We start from the raw sequence: 16,219 nt of genomic DNA on the forward strand, positions 1-16,219 counted from the left end.
TTCTTATATAATAACTTTGCATTTTAAAACCCACGTCTAAATATTTAAAATGGTAAAAATTATTTATATAATAAATGAGTTACTTTTTAAATAAAAATATGGAAAGAGTTACAATTCCAGAATGTTTCATCCCTTTTAACGAATTAATTCAATTCAAAATAATAAAAAAATACAAAATTTCTTATTATATCAAATATAGCAACATTTTTTTTTCTTTGAAAAAAAGAGCAATTATTTTCGTCTATATAATATATTAGCAAATGATGGATTTCTATGTAATATGACTTATTTAGTTTCCATAAATAGTCGTTAAAAAGAGTAAATGAGATGAGAAAATGGACATATTTGGAATAAAAAGGTAGGTGTCCTGTAGGGGTATTAATGCACTGATCAAACATAATTATCATGATAAATATATTATAAAACAATTGAAAATATTTATTTACATATGCACAAAATATATGTTTAAATATGGGCCATTAATTGCAATATTATAGGTTATTAGGGGGCTCGGATATAAATACAAAATATTAAAAATAAAAATAAAAAATTGCTTGGAAGACCCAAAGGGTAAAATGGGGTGAACCTGGGGACTGGGCTTGTGAAGTGGGGAAGGGTTATATAATATTTTATTTAATAATTTTAATAAAAAATTACAGAAAATATATAATACAAATAAGGACAGCTTTAATGGAGTTGCCTTCTCTGTCCTGCGTTATCCTTGCCATTTCAAACCCTTTTCCTTTGTTTCTTCCTCCTATTTATCTCTCTCTATCTCTACTCAATCTCTCATTGGCATTTCTCAATCTCCAATTCCCCTAAAGTTTTTATTATTTTATCTTGGATTTTGTGATTCCTGGCGCAGATCTGGGAGGAGACTGCACTGGAAGTTCTGATTTGGTGACGTATTTGCAGTCTATGGTGAATTTTAGGGTTTGCTGATGCGGATCTGAGCTGTTATGGCGGTAAATTCGGTGTTCAGATCTGGTGAATTGAACGCGTTTTAGAGAGAGGGTAGTGATGGCGGCTTTGCTGAAAGTGCCGCCGCAGTCGTCCGGGGGCACCAACGGGTCGTGCAAGGCCGACGTGGTGGTGTCCGATCAGTTTCCGGCGGGTCTTAGGGTTCTTGTTGTCGATGATGACGTCACTTGTTTGAAGATCCTGGAGCAGATGCTTCGACGGTGCTTGTATCATGGTGAGTCGTCTCGCTTGCTTCACTGGGAATTGTTTTCACTTTTCAGTTGTTCCTTTTAGGGTTTTCGTTCTTTTGAATTTTTTCCGTATTGCTTGAGTTGATGTGATTTTTGAAAGAGGTGTGAATTCGTCTGGTAGTGTAGTGTGAATTGTGGTTACAGTAATTCGAGTTGAGTGGTTTTTATATGTGGACATTTGGAACTTATTACTGATTGTTTAGTTGGTGAATCTCGGTCAATGTTGACAAGATTTACAAAGTCATGTGTTGGGATTTGGCATTTTTGGGTTTCTGTTTTTGGAGTACGCGATACTTGAGTATCAAGACAACATGAAGTCTGACGAATTGGGTTCTCCAAATTCAGTTTGAAGCATGGATAATTGGGGTTGTAACTGAATTGTAGATTGGGGATAGGATAGTCAATCTGAACTTTGCATCTACGCCCTTCTTGACTTGATGCTTTTGTCTACTTGGTAGAGCCTAATTCTTATTGTCTTGATCGCCTTAACGATACAATACGTTCTATGAAGTTTAGCTTCTCTAGTTCTCTTGTTTTTTGTGTCCATTATGCATATTCTTTTACTGAAGCCATGTCACCTAATGATGGGGCATTTTGTTTTGTGCTTTGTAGGAAGTTTGACTTTTATAATCACATGAAAACACCTTCTGTAGACCTTGAGGCAGTTAGCGTCATGAAATTCTTGGGGAGGAGTTAATTACCATCCGTGACTGCAATTTTAAAGCCATGCCTGTTATTTTATTTTATTTGTTATAAAATTGGAAAAGCAGAAATTCTATAAATAACCCTTCCATTTGGGTAGTTTCCCGTTAATTTATCACCATCCGTGCTTAGATGTCATTTCAAGCTTTCTCAAAGTGGATTTCAAATAGGCCCAATTGAGCATCTGAGGCCTTGGTTGTGAGTTGTGACCTTTAGACGGTGAAGATCTCTTGAAACTAGGGATGCAATGTTAAGCCTTTTGCATTTAATTACACCAGTATTCACATTTGACTTGTGTAGGCGACCTTCAATGCAACTGTCAAATTTGTGCTCATAGCTGTAAATATAAAGTTGATTGTTATCCACTGTTAATTTTGGGAAGCAACTCATGTTCTACAGCTATGGCTAGATAACTTCAATTCCTACCTAGATGGGACTTAACTGGAAGATGGTTTGTCAAATATGTTTTCTGGAGTTTTACATTTGAGTGACTGATAGCAGTCAAATATCTACTGTTTCCTCCAGAGCTTCCAGAGATTAGTGGTGATGTAGCGTGTAACCATTAGATGTCAACATTTCAATGTCAATCTGAAAGTTGAAATTGATATAACCCCTATGCCCCACAAGTTCTATCATGGCCGCAATGGCCAGGTCTGGAATGTCACCAAGCGTGCCATCGGCGTTGAAGTCAACAAACAGGCTGGGAATAGGATTATTAGGAAGAGGATCCATGTGCAGGTGGAACATGTTCAACCATCAAGGTGCATGGAAGAATTTAGACTGAGGAAAATTCGGAACGATGAGTTGAAAGCAGAAGCAAAAAAGCGTGGGGAGAAGATCAGCACAAAAAGACAGCCAGAAGGACCCAAGCCTGGTTTCATGGTGGAGGGTGCCACCCTAGAAACAGTCACACCAATCCCATATGATGTGGTGAATGACCTCAAGGGCGGATACTGATTCGTGTCTTGCTTTGAATTAATTTTATGGTTTCCCTCGTTATGAAGAATGTTATGCTACTCTTGAAGGCTGTTTCCTGTTATGCTACTCTGATTTTAGCATATGGTGTGATGATTTCTTGTGATACACTTTAGGCCTTTCCTTTTTCCTCTAATTTTTATATGATATAGCATACTGGTCATGACTTACATTGCATCAATTTGCTTAATGAGATGGCTTACATGCAGGGATGCTAAAGTTAGGAGAAGGGTTTTTTTGTTCCTTTTATTTTTCCATACGCCACTGGGCGTTTGTGTATACCTCCTGTGTACCGAGCTACAGCTTCTAATACATGTTTTCCCTTTTGCCTATCAAAAAAAAGTTAGCTAGCTTAACAAGTTTGACAGTTGACTTGATATAGTAATCTCCTTGAATGAATTGTGGGTGGGGGAGATGTACATTTCAGTTAAATGCTTTTGTGTATTGGTATTTACTTTTTGTTATTTCAGTCTCTTATGTTATGATAAAAGGCTGCTCAATCCTTTTAGAGTAAAGCAATTATGCAGAATTTCCATAGAAGTCTTCTTGACCAATATATGAAGTCCTAGACAAGTAATGACTGAAATTTTTTTTCATTTCTCTTTCCAGCGATAGATGATAAAGGAGTTAAACTTAACTTATTGTTTGGTAGCTATTTTTCTCTCTTTTTTTTAAAAACATGGAACTTTTCTCTCTAAAAGTTTCCTGTTCATAACATCATTAATTTTTTACATCATATTTTCTCCTGTTAAGTGATCATTGTATCTACTGAGATCCTAAGTACCCCTTTATCCTTGGTTGGCTATCTTCTTGGTGCTTTATTTATCCATATTGAAAATAAAATGTATGGGCCCTTGAGGCTTGGCTCAAGTGGTAAAGGGATGGGGAGGATTTGCGGGAGGTTCTAGGTTCAAGTCCCAATGGGGACAAAAATTTACCTATTAAAAAGAAAAATGTATGGAAAACCTTTTGTTTTGAGGAAAAGCATAGTTGTGGGAATATTGTATCATATATTTGATATTTGATATATTTATTTGGGGTTTTAGCAGTATCTCATCTATCATAAAAAAAAGTCAGATATGTTAACTTTTGTTATATTCTTTTGGGTTTTTGACCCAAAATTCTCTTTGGTTGCAGTTACAACTTGCTCCCAGGCCACTATTGCTTTAAATATACTTCGGGAGAAGAAAGGTTGTTTTGATATTGTGCTGAGTGATGTTCATATGCCTGATATGGATGGCTATAAACTTCTTGAACATGTTGGGCTGGAAATGGACCTCCCTGTTATTAGTGAGTAGTATTTTTTCTGTTTGGTACACCCATTTTTATGGCATTGTTAATGTATTTTCTGTTTGTCAATAAAAAAAAAAGTGAGTAGTGTTTTTCAGCTGGTAAAGTTAAATTAAGTATTGTTTCTATTAACTAACTTGGAAATTATTCCTTAGTGATGTCTGCTGATGGAAGAACAAGCGCTGTGATGAGAGGAATTCGACATGGGGCTTGTGATTATTTGATTAAGCCTATTCGTGAGGAAGAGCTCAAGAATATATGGCAACATGTTGTTCGGAAAAAGTGGAACGAAAATAAAGAACATGAACATTCAGGTAGCTTAGAAGATAATGATCGGCATAAGCGAGGAGGTGAAGATGCTGAATATGCTTCTTCTGTTAATGAAGGAGCAGAAGGAATATTGAAGGGTCAGAAAAAGAGGAGGGATTCTAAGGATGAAGATGATGGCGAATTGGAAAATGAAGATCCATCTACATCAAAGAAACCACGTGTGGTGTGGTCAGTGGAACTCCATCAACAATTTGTCAGTGCTGTAAACCAACTAGGAATTGATAGTATGACCCTACCTCTTTATTTCTCGTTTTTTTTTTTATTTATTTCTAATCAATTTTAGTTTTTATATTAAAAAGTATTATTGAGGGATTAAGGACTGTTCTAGTTCTGTGTGAAGGTAATTTTCATCTGTTGAAAGATCAATGCTTTTTTCTGTTAATTGCTGATCCAGACTTTTCTGCTCCCATTTCAGAGGCTGTACCAAAGAGAATTCTTGAATTAATGAATGTTCCGGGGTTAACTAGAGAAAATGTAGCAAGCCATTTGCAGGTTAGTCTTCCCTATGCATGAATATTTTTTGGTTGCAAGTGCTTGATTGTTTTTTCAGTTGTATGTTTAATTTGTAGTTTTTTTCTTATCTGATAAAATAAACAAGAACATTGGGTTAGCAATGTCTAATGAATAAGCAGGATGACATATTCCCTTCATGGAAAGAAGCCCAAAAGATAAAAACAAGTATGCAAGTCTGAACTTCTTAAACCACAAAAAAAATAAGAAACATGGAGCAAAAGACAAACTAGAAGCAACGGTATGTGGTAAATTGGTATAGTAGGTGCTATATGGTTAAACTATTGGCTAAGAACGGTTCTTTGTTTTTCAAAACAAGAAAACACTTTTAGCAACCAGAAAACTGTGTTTTTGTTCATTTTTAGAGAACATGTTTTAATTGTTTTAATTTGTTTCCACTTGTTTTTTGAAGGTTATTTTAAAATATAATTATACTAATATGTAGAATGATTAAAAATAAAGCATTAGATATACAAATTATTTTTAAAACATATTTAAAAATATTATAAACGGGTTAAAAACATTTCACGTTCCCAAATAGATTTTTGTTTTATGGAACATCAAAAAACAGTTTTTTAAAACTAATTTTTTTAGAATTGTTTTTAAAAATAGTTATCAAACAGGACCTTAGTTACTGCCTTACAACCCTTGAAATAACTAAGCAGTTGACTAGAGTGAGGTGATGTAGAAAGCATTAGTTTTTTAAACTCATGTGTGATATGCCATGCATTGAATGATCCATGACATTTGGTTATATGCAAGTCTGAGAACAAAGTATAGATTAAACTTATTCTGCTCTCACAATATCTTTACATTTGTAAATTTCAATTGGCAGAAATTCAGACTATATTTAAAGAGATTAAGTGGAGTAGCACAACAGCAAGGCGGAATTCCTAATTCTTTCTGTGGTCCAGTAGAACCAAATGTGAAACTGGGTTCGCTTGGAAGGTTTGATATTCAAGCTTTGGCTGCCTCAGGCCAAATTCCTCCACAAACATTGGCAGCCCTGCAAGCTGAGCTTTTAGGTCGACCAACAAGCAACCTAGTGTTGCCAGCGATGGACCAACCAGCTCTTCTACAAGCCTCTCTACAGGGACCCAAGTGTATCCCTGTTGAACATGGTGTGGCATTTGGTCAACCTTTGGTAAAATGCCAGACGAACATTTCCAAGCATTTTCCACCCACCGTTGTATCTACTGAGGATGTTCCTTCAGGGTTTGGAGCATGGCCATCTAATAGCCTTGGTACGGTGGGAACTAGTGGCTCTCTTGGAGGATTGAGTGCTCAGAATAATAACATTCTGATGGATATGTTGCATCAGCAGCAGCAGCATCAACAGCAACAACAACAGCAGGCTGTGATACCAGAGCCCAGTCGTTCAATTAATGTGCAGCCTTCCTGCCTTGTGGTGCCGTCTCGCACTTCAGCTAGTTTTCAGGCAGGAAATAGTCCTGCTTCGGTTAATCAGAACTGCAGTTTTAACAGAAATGCTGTTATTGATTACAGTCTTCTGACACCTCAGTCAAACAATTCCTCATTGAGTGTTGGACAAATCTCAGATGGGGATCTAAAAAATACAACTGTTCTTGGTGGGTTTTCAGCCCCAGGTTCCATTTCTCCATCGGTGTCATCTTGCTCAGTAAATGCTGGCAATAGCACCACTCGGCCAGTTCAGAATTCAACTGTAACCTTTGGTGCTCCCAGACAGTTGCCTGGGGTTGTATCTAATATTTGCGATATCCAGGGCTCTTATGGGGCTAGGTCAGGTGAAGTTCTGGATCAAGGACTGCTTAGGAATCTTGGATTTGTTGGTAAAGGAACATCCATTCCAAGCCGATTTGCTGTTGATGAACCTGAATCACCAATAAGCAACTTGAATAATGGAAAGGTCTATGGGGAGAATGAAGGAAACAGAGTGAAGCAGGAGCCAAATCTTGATTATATGGAGAATGCTAGAGTGGGTGTCCCTATGTTACCACATTTTACCCCAAATGATCTAATGAGTGTTTTCTCAGATTAGGTAAATTTATTGCTTGGTACTGCAAAATTTTCTTTATAGGCATGTGCTCCAGAAGTTATTCTATCCTTTTCTCGTAGGTCACTTTTCTTTTTTCTTTTTTGTCTACTTCGGTGCTTGTTTCATAAACTGAATCAAATGTGATACACCAGCAACCAAACTCGTTTTCCATGGTAATCTTAGACAATGTTAAACTTTACATGGTTTTCACCTGCGGTGAAGGACCATAACATGGTGAGATCATTGCATGTGTTTTATTGTCATTGTTTTTATCATCTTTTTACATAGACAATTGTTTGGCAATTCAAATAATTGCTTGTGTTATGTATTGAGTTATTTTTCATAGGCATTTGCCCTGACGTTGTTCTTTATTTGTTTAATTATTTATTGATTAGCAATTATGCTGCTGTGTCCTTTTCTTTTCCTTTGTTTAGATTAGACAAGAGTGAAACAGGCACACATGCATGCACTTGTGCCCATACACAAAATTAGCAGTAATAGAGGTAGTGTTATCATGGGAGTTAGTGATTTAGTGTGGAGGATGGTGGTAGTGTTGGGTGGCAGTGATGGTATATGGATAAGGCTTGTAACAATTATTGTGAAATAATTTTAGAAAATTTATACATTAGATTTTACTTGAATTACTGTTCCACCCATCTATTGTTTTGGATGTAGTATGTATATTTTAGAGAAGTGATATTATCCAAGAGAAGCTGTAGCCTGTCCTTAAAAGTTTACAACTCCTTTTCTATCATTGTTCAGAATCCTTTTGGACAATACTGCCATAGGTATCAGCTCTACTGTCACTAGAGTTCAAAGAATGGTCTTGATGTGCTCACCATGACCTTGATATTTAAAAAATCTTGAGGTAACTAGGCATGAACTCATTTATGGACCACCCCAGAAAATCTGCCATAATCCAGGATGGTTCTGACGACTGTGTGCATGCATATGGCATCATCTGTATATTCATTGAATCCTGTGTTTGAAACCAATCTTAGTTTCATCTTTATGTGTTATGATGAGGGCTTGTGTTTTCCTTTATACATTTGTATGATTTAAGATAAAATGAAAACGAAATGTAACACTGAGAGGAAAAGTTGTCCTCAAAATGTAACTGTACCACTAAACTACCAGTGTTGTGATATATAGTGGAAACAAACATTATCCTAATTTTTTTTTTATTCTTGTGACTGATTTCATTTTTTACTTGTGGCAGGCTTGAATTGCATGATAAGCAGAAGGCTTTGATTCCCTAGGATGATACAGATTTTTTCTTGTGACCATGTGTTGAGAAGATATTCCAGTTGAATTCTGTGTATTAGTTTTACTTCAGGCGCAAATTCTCAGTGCCTGTTCCAAACTCAGGTGCAGGAGCTAAGAACCTAAATAGTCAGTATCCTCCATTCTGAAAGGCGAGAATTGAAAGATGAATTTCCTTTGTTATGATAGTCTCTGGACAGTGCTTGGGTAGGTTCTACATACATCCCAGTCAAGTATTGTTACCTTTAACTAGTTCGTAGGAAAATAAGTTGTCAAAGACTCCAGCCGCTTGAAAATGGTGTCCGACATGAAGGCGTTTTGCCTATGTAACTGAGTAGTTATATGGGTTATTGATGTCGAAATGCTCATTTTTTTAGTTCTCATCCATCATTAATTCGGAAAATTAAGCAGTGGGTTGTAATAGTTAAGAGGTTACTGCCATTTCCATTTTATCATAATGATTTTCAGCTACCATGACAATGAAGTCTGAACCATTAAAAGAAGGTAGCAGAGGAGTTGACTAATGAGATGGTTAACCACCTCCCCCCTTCTTCGGGTTTGGTTCCCCTTTGTCTGTCAAATCCAACAAAGGGAGATCTTGATATTAGGAAAATTGTGTCGGAGGGCTTTGGTGAGATGATTTGACTTGATAAAAGGATTATGATGACCCTGTTGAAAACCAAGCTCGAAAGAATGATGAGATTTGATTCAAATTCCCATTTGGATGAGACACAAGAGAGCCGCTGGCCCGCTGCAACGTGTGGTTAATGATGATCTGGTATGGAACATGGCAGTCATGGTGTCCTTGACACCTTGTAGATTGGGGGGTGGAGAAAAAGATGCTGGCAACCAGGAATGGGGACTGCATAGTTGCTCTGGACCACTTGGTGGTGGTATGGTGGAGGGTGAGTGTGGGGTTGTCCTTTGAGGTCTCTAATGATGATAGTGGATGCTTGTAATGTAATGATGGCAGATGGCTGTAGGGGAGCTTGATGGCAGCAAGGTTGTGTCAGTGCAGAGTGGTGGCATTGATAGAATCCATAGATAGTGTTGGTCTGAAGGAGATGAAAAAGTTCTTTCGGGAGGAGATTGAGGTCGATCAGTTGAAGGTGATTGTAGCTGTGGGTAAGAAGGGTCTTGCAATGATGGTTGGAGATGATAGCGATTGATCTTAAAGTGAGTGGGCAATGATAGGTTTGAGCGGCATAGGTTATGCTATTGGAACCATTCTAAGATGCTTACTGCAGCGGGGCCGATCTGACTGTCACGTTGGAAGAGGAGGGAGAATAAAGAAAAGGATTCATTCTTAAACAGATTCTCGAATGGGTGAGTACAAAGGAAAAACAAGTAAAATTGACCTTTTGGTGTACTCGACTTTATTCCTCCTTTCCCCCTTTATATTCTACCATATCATTAGCTAAAATCAAAGTTCAGTTTTCTTCCAAACAAAATCTTTGTCCTTTAATTTTTATTCATAGCTTCTAGGTTCTCTTTGCAAATAGGAAAATATTTTTTTTCTTAGTTTTTGTTTGTTAAGTAGGACAATATCATGTTATCATTTGATACCATCTTAGAACATGCAATCTGGGTCTTTCTGAATCCCGAAATGCAATCCAGTGGAAAAAATAAAAAATCAAATCCCAATTTTAAGAAATAAGAGAATAAAAGAAGGCAAAACAAAATATTTTTCAATCATATTGGAATTTTTCTTGATAACAACCTTATTGATATATGGTAAATTTATTTGTCATCCATATTGCACAAAATTGAGTGAGTATAATTTTCTTTAAAGTAAAAAATTATCCAAATTTTTTAAAAATAAATTCGGTTTTAATTTGTGTAAGAAATTGGGTTTTAGTATTGTAATAAAGTTAAAAGTTGAAAAAAGAAAAGAAATTTTTCATTAAGATAAAAGCAACAAAAATGTACTTTTCTATTAAACTAAATTTTTCTTAAAAATTTAATAAATTTTAAAAAATAGAAAACTATTAAAATAATTTAAGTTTTAAAACAAGTTGCTTTCGAGATATTAAAGAAGAAAAAAAACAACAACAAAAACTGTCAACGTGAAACTATTAAAATATTTTTTTTCTATTCAATAAAAAAATAAACACTATATTAGTATTTCTTATCGTCTTTAATTATTTGGCATTCAATAAGAGTTGGGCTTCTCTGTAGGTGACTGGGCCAGAATTATCATAACAGATTCACAACGAGGTGGTCTGAAGATTGGCCCAATCCTAACTACTGCATTTTACATCAACCAACCATCTTTCACCACGTCACTGCTGGAGTCCCGGCCCCCGCTGTTCCGTTTCGTCAACGCACTTCTCCACATGGTTTATGCCTTCAATTGAATCAATTCATCACTCACTCTCTTTCTTCTGAAATCAATTTGACTGAAACCATCTCGATTGGCTATCTGAAACTCTATCTACATCCCAATTTCACTACAAAAATCATCTTCATTGACCTCAAATCAAGCCAAACAAACATCTCCACGGTCCCCAATGGAGCAAATTAATGAAAGTGCACTGACCCAGATGAGGAAATCAGTTCAGAAACTGGGGTCCTCCACAGAGGTAAACTTTCTCTTTGCGGTTTTGTTTTTCCTCGTACTGCTGTGTTTAAATGTTCGACCCAGACGCAACGGCAGTTCTTTATTTCATCTGTTCCTCTTTGCAGAAGTACGGAGACCCAACACTCATGAGGTTCTTAATTGCGAGGTCAATGGACTCAGAAAAAGCAGCCAAGATGTTTGTACAGTGGCAGAAATGGAGAGCTGCATTGGTCCCAGATGGGTTCGTTCCCGAATCTGAAATACGGGAAGAGTTGGAAACGCGGAAAATTTATTTGCAGGGTCTATCCAAGAATGGTTACCCAGTTATGATCGTGAAAGCATGCAAGCATTTTCCCTCTAAGGATCATCTCCAATTCAAAAGTAATTATCCAATCATTCAATGATTGCTCATTTTTTAAAGTCTTTTATTAGTTTATAATTATAATTCATGTAATCTCCCATTCAAGAATGTTTAAGTTAATTTCCTTCATTGCTCTACTTTTTTCTGTTACGGGTTTGATTTCTTTATGAATGATTTGATAGGGTTTTCCTACTTTTGCTTCTGATAAGCTAGAGTCTCTTTTATTTGGTGTAGATCACTTTTGATCTTGTTCTGTGCATGGGCCATCTCATGGATGTGCCATAAGAGCCAGTTTCAATGCAACAATCCATTCGAAATGGACAGCTTGGACACTATCACTTGGTTTGGTGTCCTAAACTCATGGGGCCATACAATGGTTTCTAGGGAGTTGGCTTTCCTTTATTGAACCAATTTCACTTAGGGTTTTTTGGTTTTTATAAGCTCTAGTGATATACTGCCAAAAGGCAATGATACTTTTGTGGTTGCAATCATGGAAGTCATCGATGCCTTTCTCCAAAGATAATGTTGTTATTATAATTATTGTAATAAGAAGGGCCAGGAACTTTGAACCCATTAAAAAAAATGATGGGTTCAGGGCCACGGATGAAGAACCTCTTATGCAAAGTTGGGAAACAGTAGCCATGCTGACACAGAGCATGACAAGGGATGGACCAATTATTTGTGGGTTGTTTGGTCATCTAGCTATTTTTTTTTAACTTAGTTGGACCGGGCATGGGCAGTTCACCATGTGCCATGCATGTGCTCTTTGTTCTTTTACATGATTTCACATGTTCTATTAATTGATTGATTTACTTTTGTGACAAAGCAACTCAATTTTATTTATTTATTAGAAGATAGCATTAATTCAATCTGAACTTTGTCGTTTAGTATTTTTTTTTGCTTTTGAAATTTCAATGCGCATTCGGAATTCGTATACGCAACTTTTTCTTTTTCTCTTTTTTTTTTTTGTGGATTCGGTGGTTGTGAAGTCAATGATTCTGTGAAGGTCTTTTCTACAACAGTTTTGGCCTTGACAATTTTGCATTTTTCATTGTTCAAGAGCTTTGATTTACTTTGTTTAGACTTTAGTGTATTGCCTTCAATAATCAGTCTTCTCTTTCTCCATATCTTGTTGCTAACAACTTATCATAGTGTCAGATCATCTAAATGTGTAGTCTTGACAATATTCAAACTCCTCCACATATGAGGTGAGAGCTGAAGTGCAAAGAACCTAGATGAAAATTGTAGATGTCCTGTTGCAACTATTCAGGCTGTGCTTCCCATGCCTGGATAAGTTTGGGAAGTTGGTTACCAATTTCGGCAGTATGTAAGAAATGAAACCTGCTATAATATCTAGGTTATTTATTTATTTATTTTTAAAATCTCTTTGTAATTCTTTTTGTATGTCCTCTTCTTGGGCAAAATAACTCCCAAGGTTAATCTGTGTGGCACCAAGTCATAACACATGTAAAAGGATTCTTATCTACTAGGTTTACATTTTGTTTCCTCTGACTAAGATGTTATGTTCTGGAAAAAGACTCCTCTGGTTTCTTTTTCATAATAAATATGTGTTGCATGTTTTAGTAAGTTATGCTGGAGCTGCTTTTGGATTAGACTACATCCAAAAGTATATCAATTAGATGGTGGTGGGTTGGTAGGTTGTATCTCCAAAGTGCATTGTTTATTAATTGGTGAATCCATCCTCACATGGTGTGTAACTGGCATGCGATATGCTGTGTAGTGTATGAATAATAAAAAATCTATGCAAACAGGAAAGAGAAATGAAAATAGATATTTGACTCTTTTTTGCTTTTTGGTTCAGAATTTGTGGCTCATCTGCTGGACAAAACAATTGCGAGGTACATATACTGAAATGCCTTTAGATATCTGCTTGATAGTTATGTGCAATTTTGGGAATCTTAAAGGTATGATGTAAGTCTGCTAGCAAGATTGTGATTGTTTGAAGCTGTACCTGTTAGCCATTTGGAGCTGTTGTCACCAATGGTAAATTTATTAAAGCTATGGTAACATGATAGAAAAAAAATCCATGTTCATAATAACTGTTCCCTAGAAGGTTATTTTCAGATTATAGAGGGAGTGGGGGAAGTCCATGTTGCTAAGTACTTGAATGACAGGAGTTGGGAATAGATGTTCGATGGGAGATTTCTATATATGTATATATATTGCATTGTAAATTATCAAAAGGACGTGAGAAGATGATCAACTTAATAGTTTCAGAATCTGAAAACCTGAAAAGAGGAATCATCCATCAACTTGATGGTGACTAATTAGTATGTTGGGGTGTGCTTGTGCACAGTGTTTGAGGGAGAGAGAGAGAGAGAGAGTAAGTAATTGTGGATAGTTGTATATACGTCATAACTTTGGCTGTTTAAAACGGTCATTTGTTACTTATTATTTATGAACTTTCATTATTTGTTATATATGACTTAGGAATAATTAAATTAATAGTTAGCGAGTGCATGTTATTTATTAGATATATCCTGGTATACATACTTTGTGTGTGTGTGTGTGTGTGTTATGTATGTATGTGTTGTTGTTCTGAACCCTTTCTCCCTCTCTGTCCTGTAATATTTCTTGATACCCTTTTGTCCTCTGATTAGAACTTAAAACTGTGGCTTGGGGAAATCTAATGAAGATGGAAGTTTTCTCATCCAAGGGTTTGTCTATTTTCAACTATCATGAAACCCTGTCTCCAAATATAGCTACCAGTTCATTGAATTTGGTTATCATCAAAGTGGGTTTATTACGTGATGCAGTTTCATTATTGCTCTTTTCATTTTATTTCTCCTGAAGAGAATTGTGGATTTTTATTTCATTTGGTATTTTTTTGGGTCTCCTTTCAGTTCTTTTAAAGGAAGAGAAATAGGGAATGAGAAGTTGATTGGCATTCTTGATCTACAACAAATTACATTCAAAAATGTTGATGCTCGTGGACTAATCACTGGTTTTCAATTTTTACAGGTAAATCTCTCTCTTTCTCTCTCTCATTTTTTCAAATAAGGGATTTTAGTGTATGGAACATAAGCTGTAGAGAACAAGGGCAGGCCTTGAGAAAGTAGAGAACAAAAAGTTGATGATAGCTCACAGTTCATGTAATTTTTGGAGGTTTATCCTATGGACATGTATGTAGAGGGGGTGCTACTTGGTTGATGTCTTTATGAAATGAATTTAATGCTTATTTTAAAAGAGAAACATAATGCAACTAACTATAATTTTGGGGTTGCTCAAATGAACCTTCAATATTGCAAATACATATTGTCACCAAACCTGATCTCCATGTGAAAATAAAAGTGGGTTAGAAGCCATACTAATTATTTAGGCCACAATTATCTTGTTCCTCTTTCGACTTTCAAATTCCAAATGCTACTTTAGCCTTTCAGCATGTCTCCAATTACTATTTCCTAAAGATGACTTTCTAATACGTATGTGGAATACATGGATAGGAAATAGTCTAAAAGCTCAAATTGCAAATTTGTTTGAATTAAAGACAATGAGATGTTTTACCAGTGTGATGAGTTCATAGGTATGACAAGGCCATAATCCTAGATTAGGTGGCGAGATTTGGCGTACCACCTGCTTTAGGGTTGGATCTTCACAATTACTACACCTGCCTTGGGCCTTTCCTTGCTTGGGCTTAGGTTTCACCTTGTTAAGCCAAACATGGGGTAATCTCCCCGTCTTTCTAGTAAAACTGTGTTCCCCTCATGTATGTCCTTCCACAGAGGCTAGTACCATAATACTGGCCTGAAAGCATTTAGGGCTTTATTTCCCTTGTTAACTTGAGCTTTCCTTGTGGTGTTCTGCATCAGTTTCAACATTCCTCTAAGATTTTTATGGCATTGTACGAGTTTTGCTTGTGTAATTAAAACTCCATCAAATTCTAATTGATCAATCTGAATTTGTTAAGCTCCATTCTTGATCTAGTGCACAAGTCTTAAGGGTTTTATTATGAAAACAGTTAAGTTACCATCATGAGCAAATAAGTTACCATCATGAGCAAAACTCCAGTAAAAGTTGCATAGTTTGGAAGAGTACCGAGTCCAGGGAGGAGATGGGAAAAATTCATCCTCTAAGAGCAAGGTTACAAACCTTCCTCACTGTAACTATCAAAAACCAAGACTATGATTTTTCCATGACCCTGGTCTAGGATCCCAAAAATTTGCGAAAATGCTCTTAGAATTACTATAACTTATTTGTAATATTGCTCCTGAGCCTGGGTGAGGTGGGAAAGTGGAGGGGTTCTTGGCTCAATTCCATTGTATGTTGAAGAACATTACTTATCATAGAATTTATTTTGCCTATGTTTTCATTACTGTTGAAATTCGCATGCAGTCTTACTATCCAGAGCGCTTAGCAAGATGTTTCATTTTAAACATGCCGGGCTTCTTTGTGAGTGTTTGGAGGATGGTTTCTTACTTCCTTGAGAAGGCAACCCTGGAGAAGGTATGCTCTTAACTTCTAACCTCCTTGATCAGCTTCATATGGACTCATGGATCCAGCAAATATCGGTGTCCCATCTGGTCAATGGCTATGCTCTTTAGACTAACTTTGTGATAATACAGATTGTGATAGTGAGCAATGAGGCTGAAAGAAGGGATTTTATCAAGGAAATCGGTGAAGAAGCACTACCAGAAGAGTATGGTGGACGATCAAACCTCATTGCTCTTCAAGATGTGACACTTACCCCATTAGAGGATTGACTGCTGCTACAATCCAGACTGATAAAAACATGATATACTAATGATCCTTGTTCCCTACTTCACTGCATTGTGGCCAGAAACATTAGTAATATTCTTGGGTCATTATTTTTCTGAAACAATGGTCTATTTATACAACGTCAAATCTCTTCTTCCTCTTCATTTACGTATATAACATTTGCCTACATTTACGTATAGAACATATGCCTACAGGATTTATGTTTCTCATAAATATGGTGTGGTCTTTTTTGGGTTTTTTTTTAAATCTTTTCCTACTCAATT

At 36.3% G+C, this 16,219-nt stretch overlaps 2 protein-coding genes and 1 pseudogene across 3 annotated transcripts; all 3 read left to right on the plus strand.

Annotated features, from left to right (window-relative positions):
- Positions 1-660: 660 nt before the first annotated feature.
- LOC100250832 (two-component response regulator ORR21) lies at positions 661-8,674 on the plus strand. 2 transcript variants are annotated; one of them, XM_010652974.3, is made up of 6 exons: positions 661-1,195; positions 4,026-4,178; positions 4,334-4,732; positions 4,924-5,000; positions 5,854-7,038; positions 8,255-8,674. In XM_010652974.3, the coding sequence occupies exons 1-5, from the start codon at positions 1,021-1,023 to the stop codon at positions 7,036-7,038; spliced, it is 1,989 nt and encodes a 662-aa protein (XP_010651276.1). In that variant the 5' UTR covers positions 661-1,020; the 3' UTR covers positions 8,255-8,674. The 2 variants fall into 2 exon arrangements, with proteins under 2 accessions (XP_010651276.1, XP_010651334.1); XM_010653032.3 differs by lacking the exon at positions 4,026-4,178 and having other exon boundaries at positions 663-1,195.
- LOC104879573 (ribosomal protein eL21 pseudogene) lies at positions 1,792-3,532 on the plus strand (annotated as a pseudogene).
- A 1,815-nt stretch (positions 8,675-10,489) lies between the features above and the next one.
- On the plus strand, positions 10,490-16,099 carry LOC100852609 (SEC14 cytosolic factor). Its single transcript, XM_003631137.4, has 6 exons — positions 10,490-10,880; positions 10,984-11,239; positions 13,042-13,078; positions 14,084-14,201; positions 15,573-15,683; positions 15,803-16,099. The coding sequence occupies exons 1-6, from the start codon at positions 10,809-10,811 to the stop codon at positions 15,938-15,940; spliced, it is 732 nt and encodes a 243-aa protein (XP_003631185.1). The 5' UTR covers positions 10,490-10,808; the 3' UTR covers positions 15,941-16,099.
- The last annotated feature ends 120 nt before the right edge of the window (positions 16,100-16,219 follow it).

The sequence above is a fragment of the Vitis vinifera genome, chromosome 1 (assembly GCF_030704535.1).
Source record: "Vitis vinifera cultivar Pinot Noir 40024 chromosome 1, ASM3070453v1".
Classification (NCBI taxonomy): Eukaryota; Viridiplantae; Streptophyta; class Magnoliopsida; order Vitales; family Vitaceae; genus Vitis; species Vitis vinifera.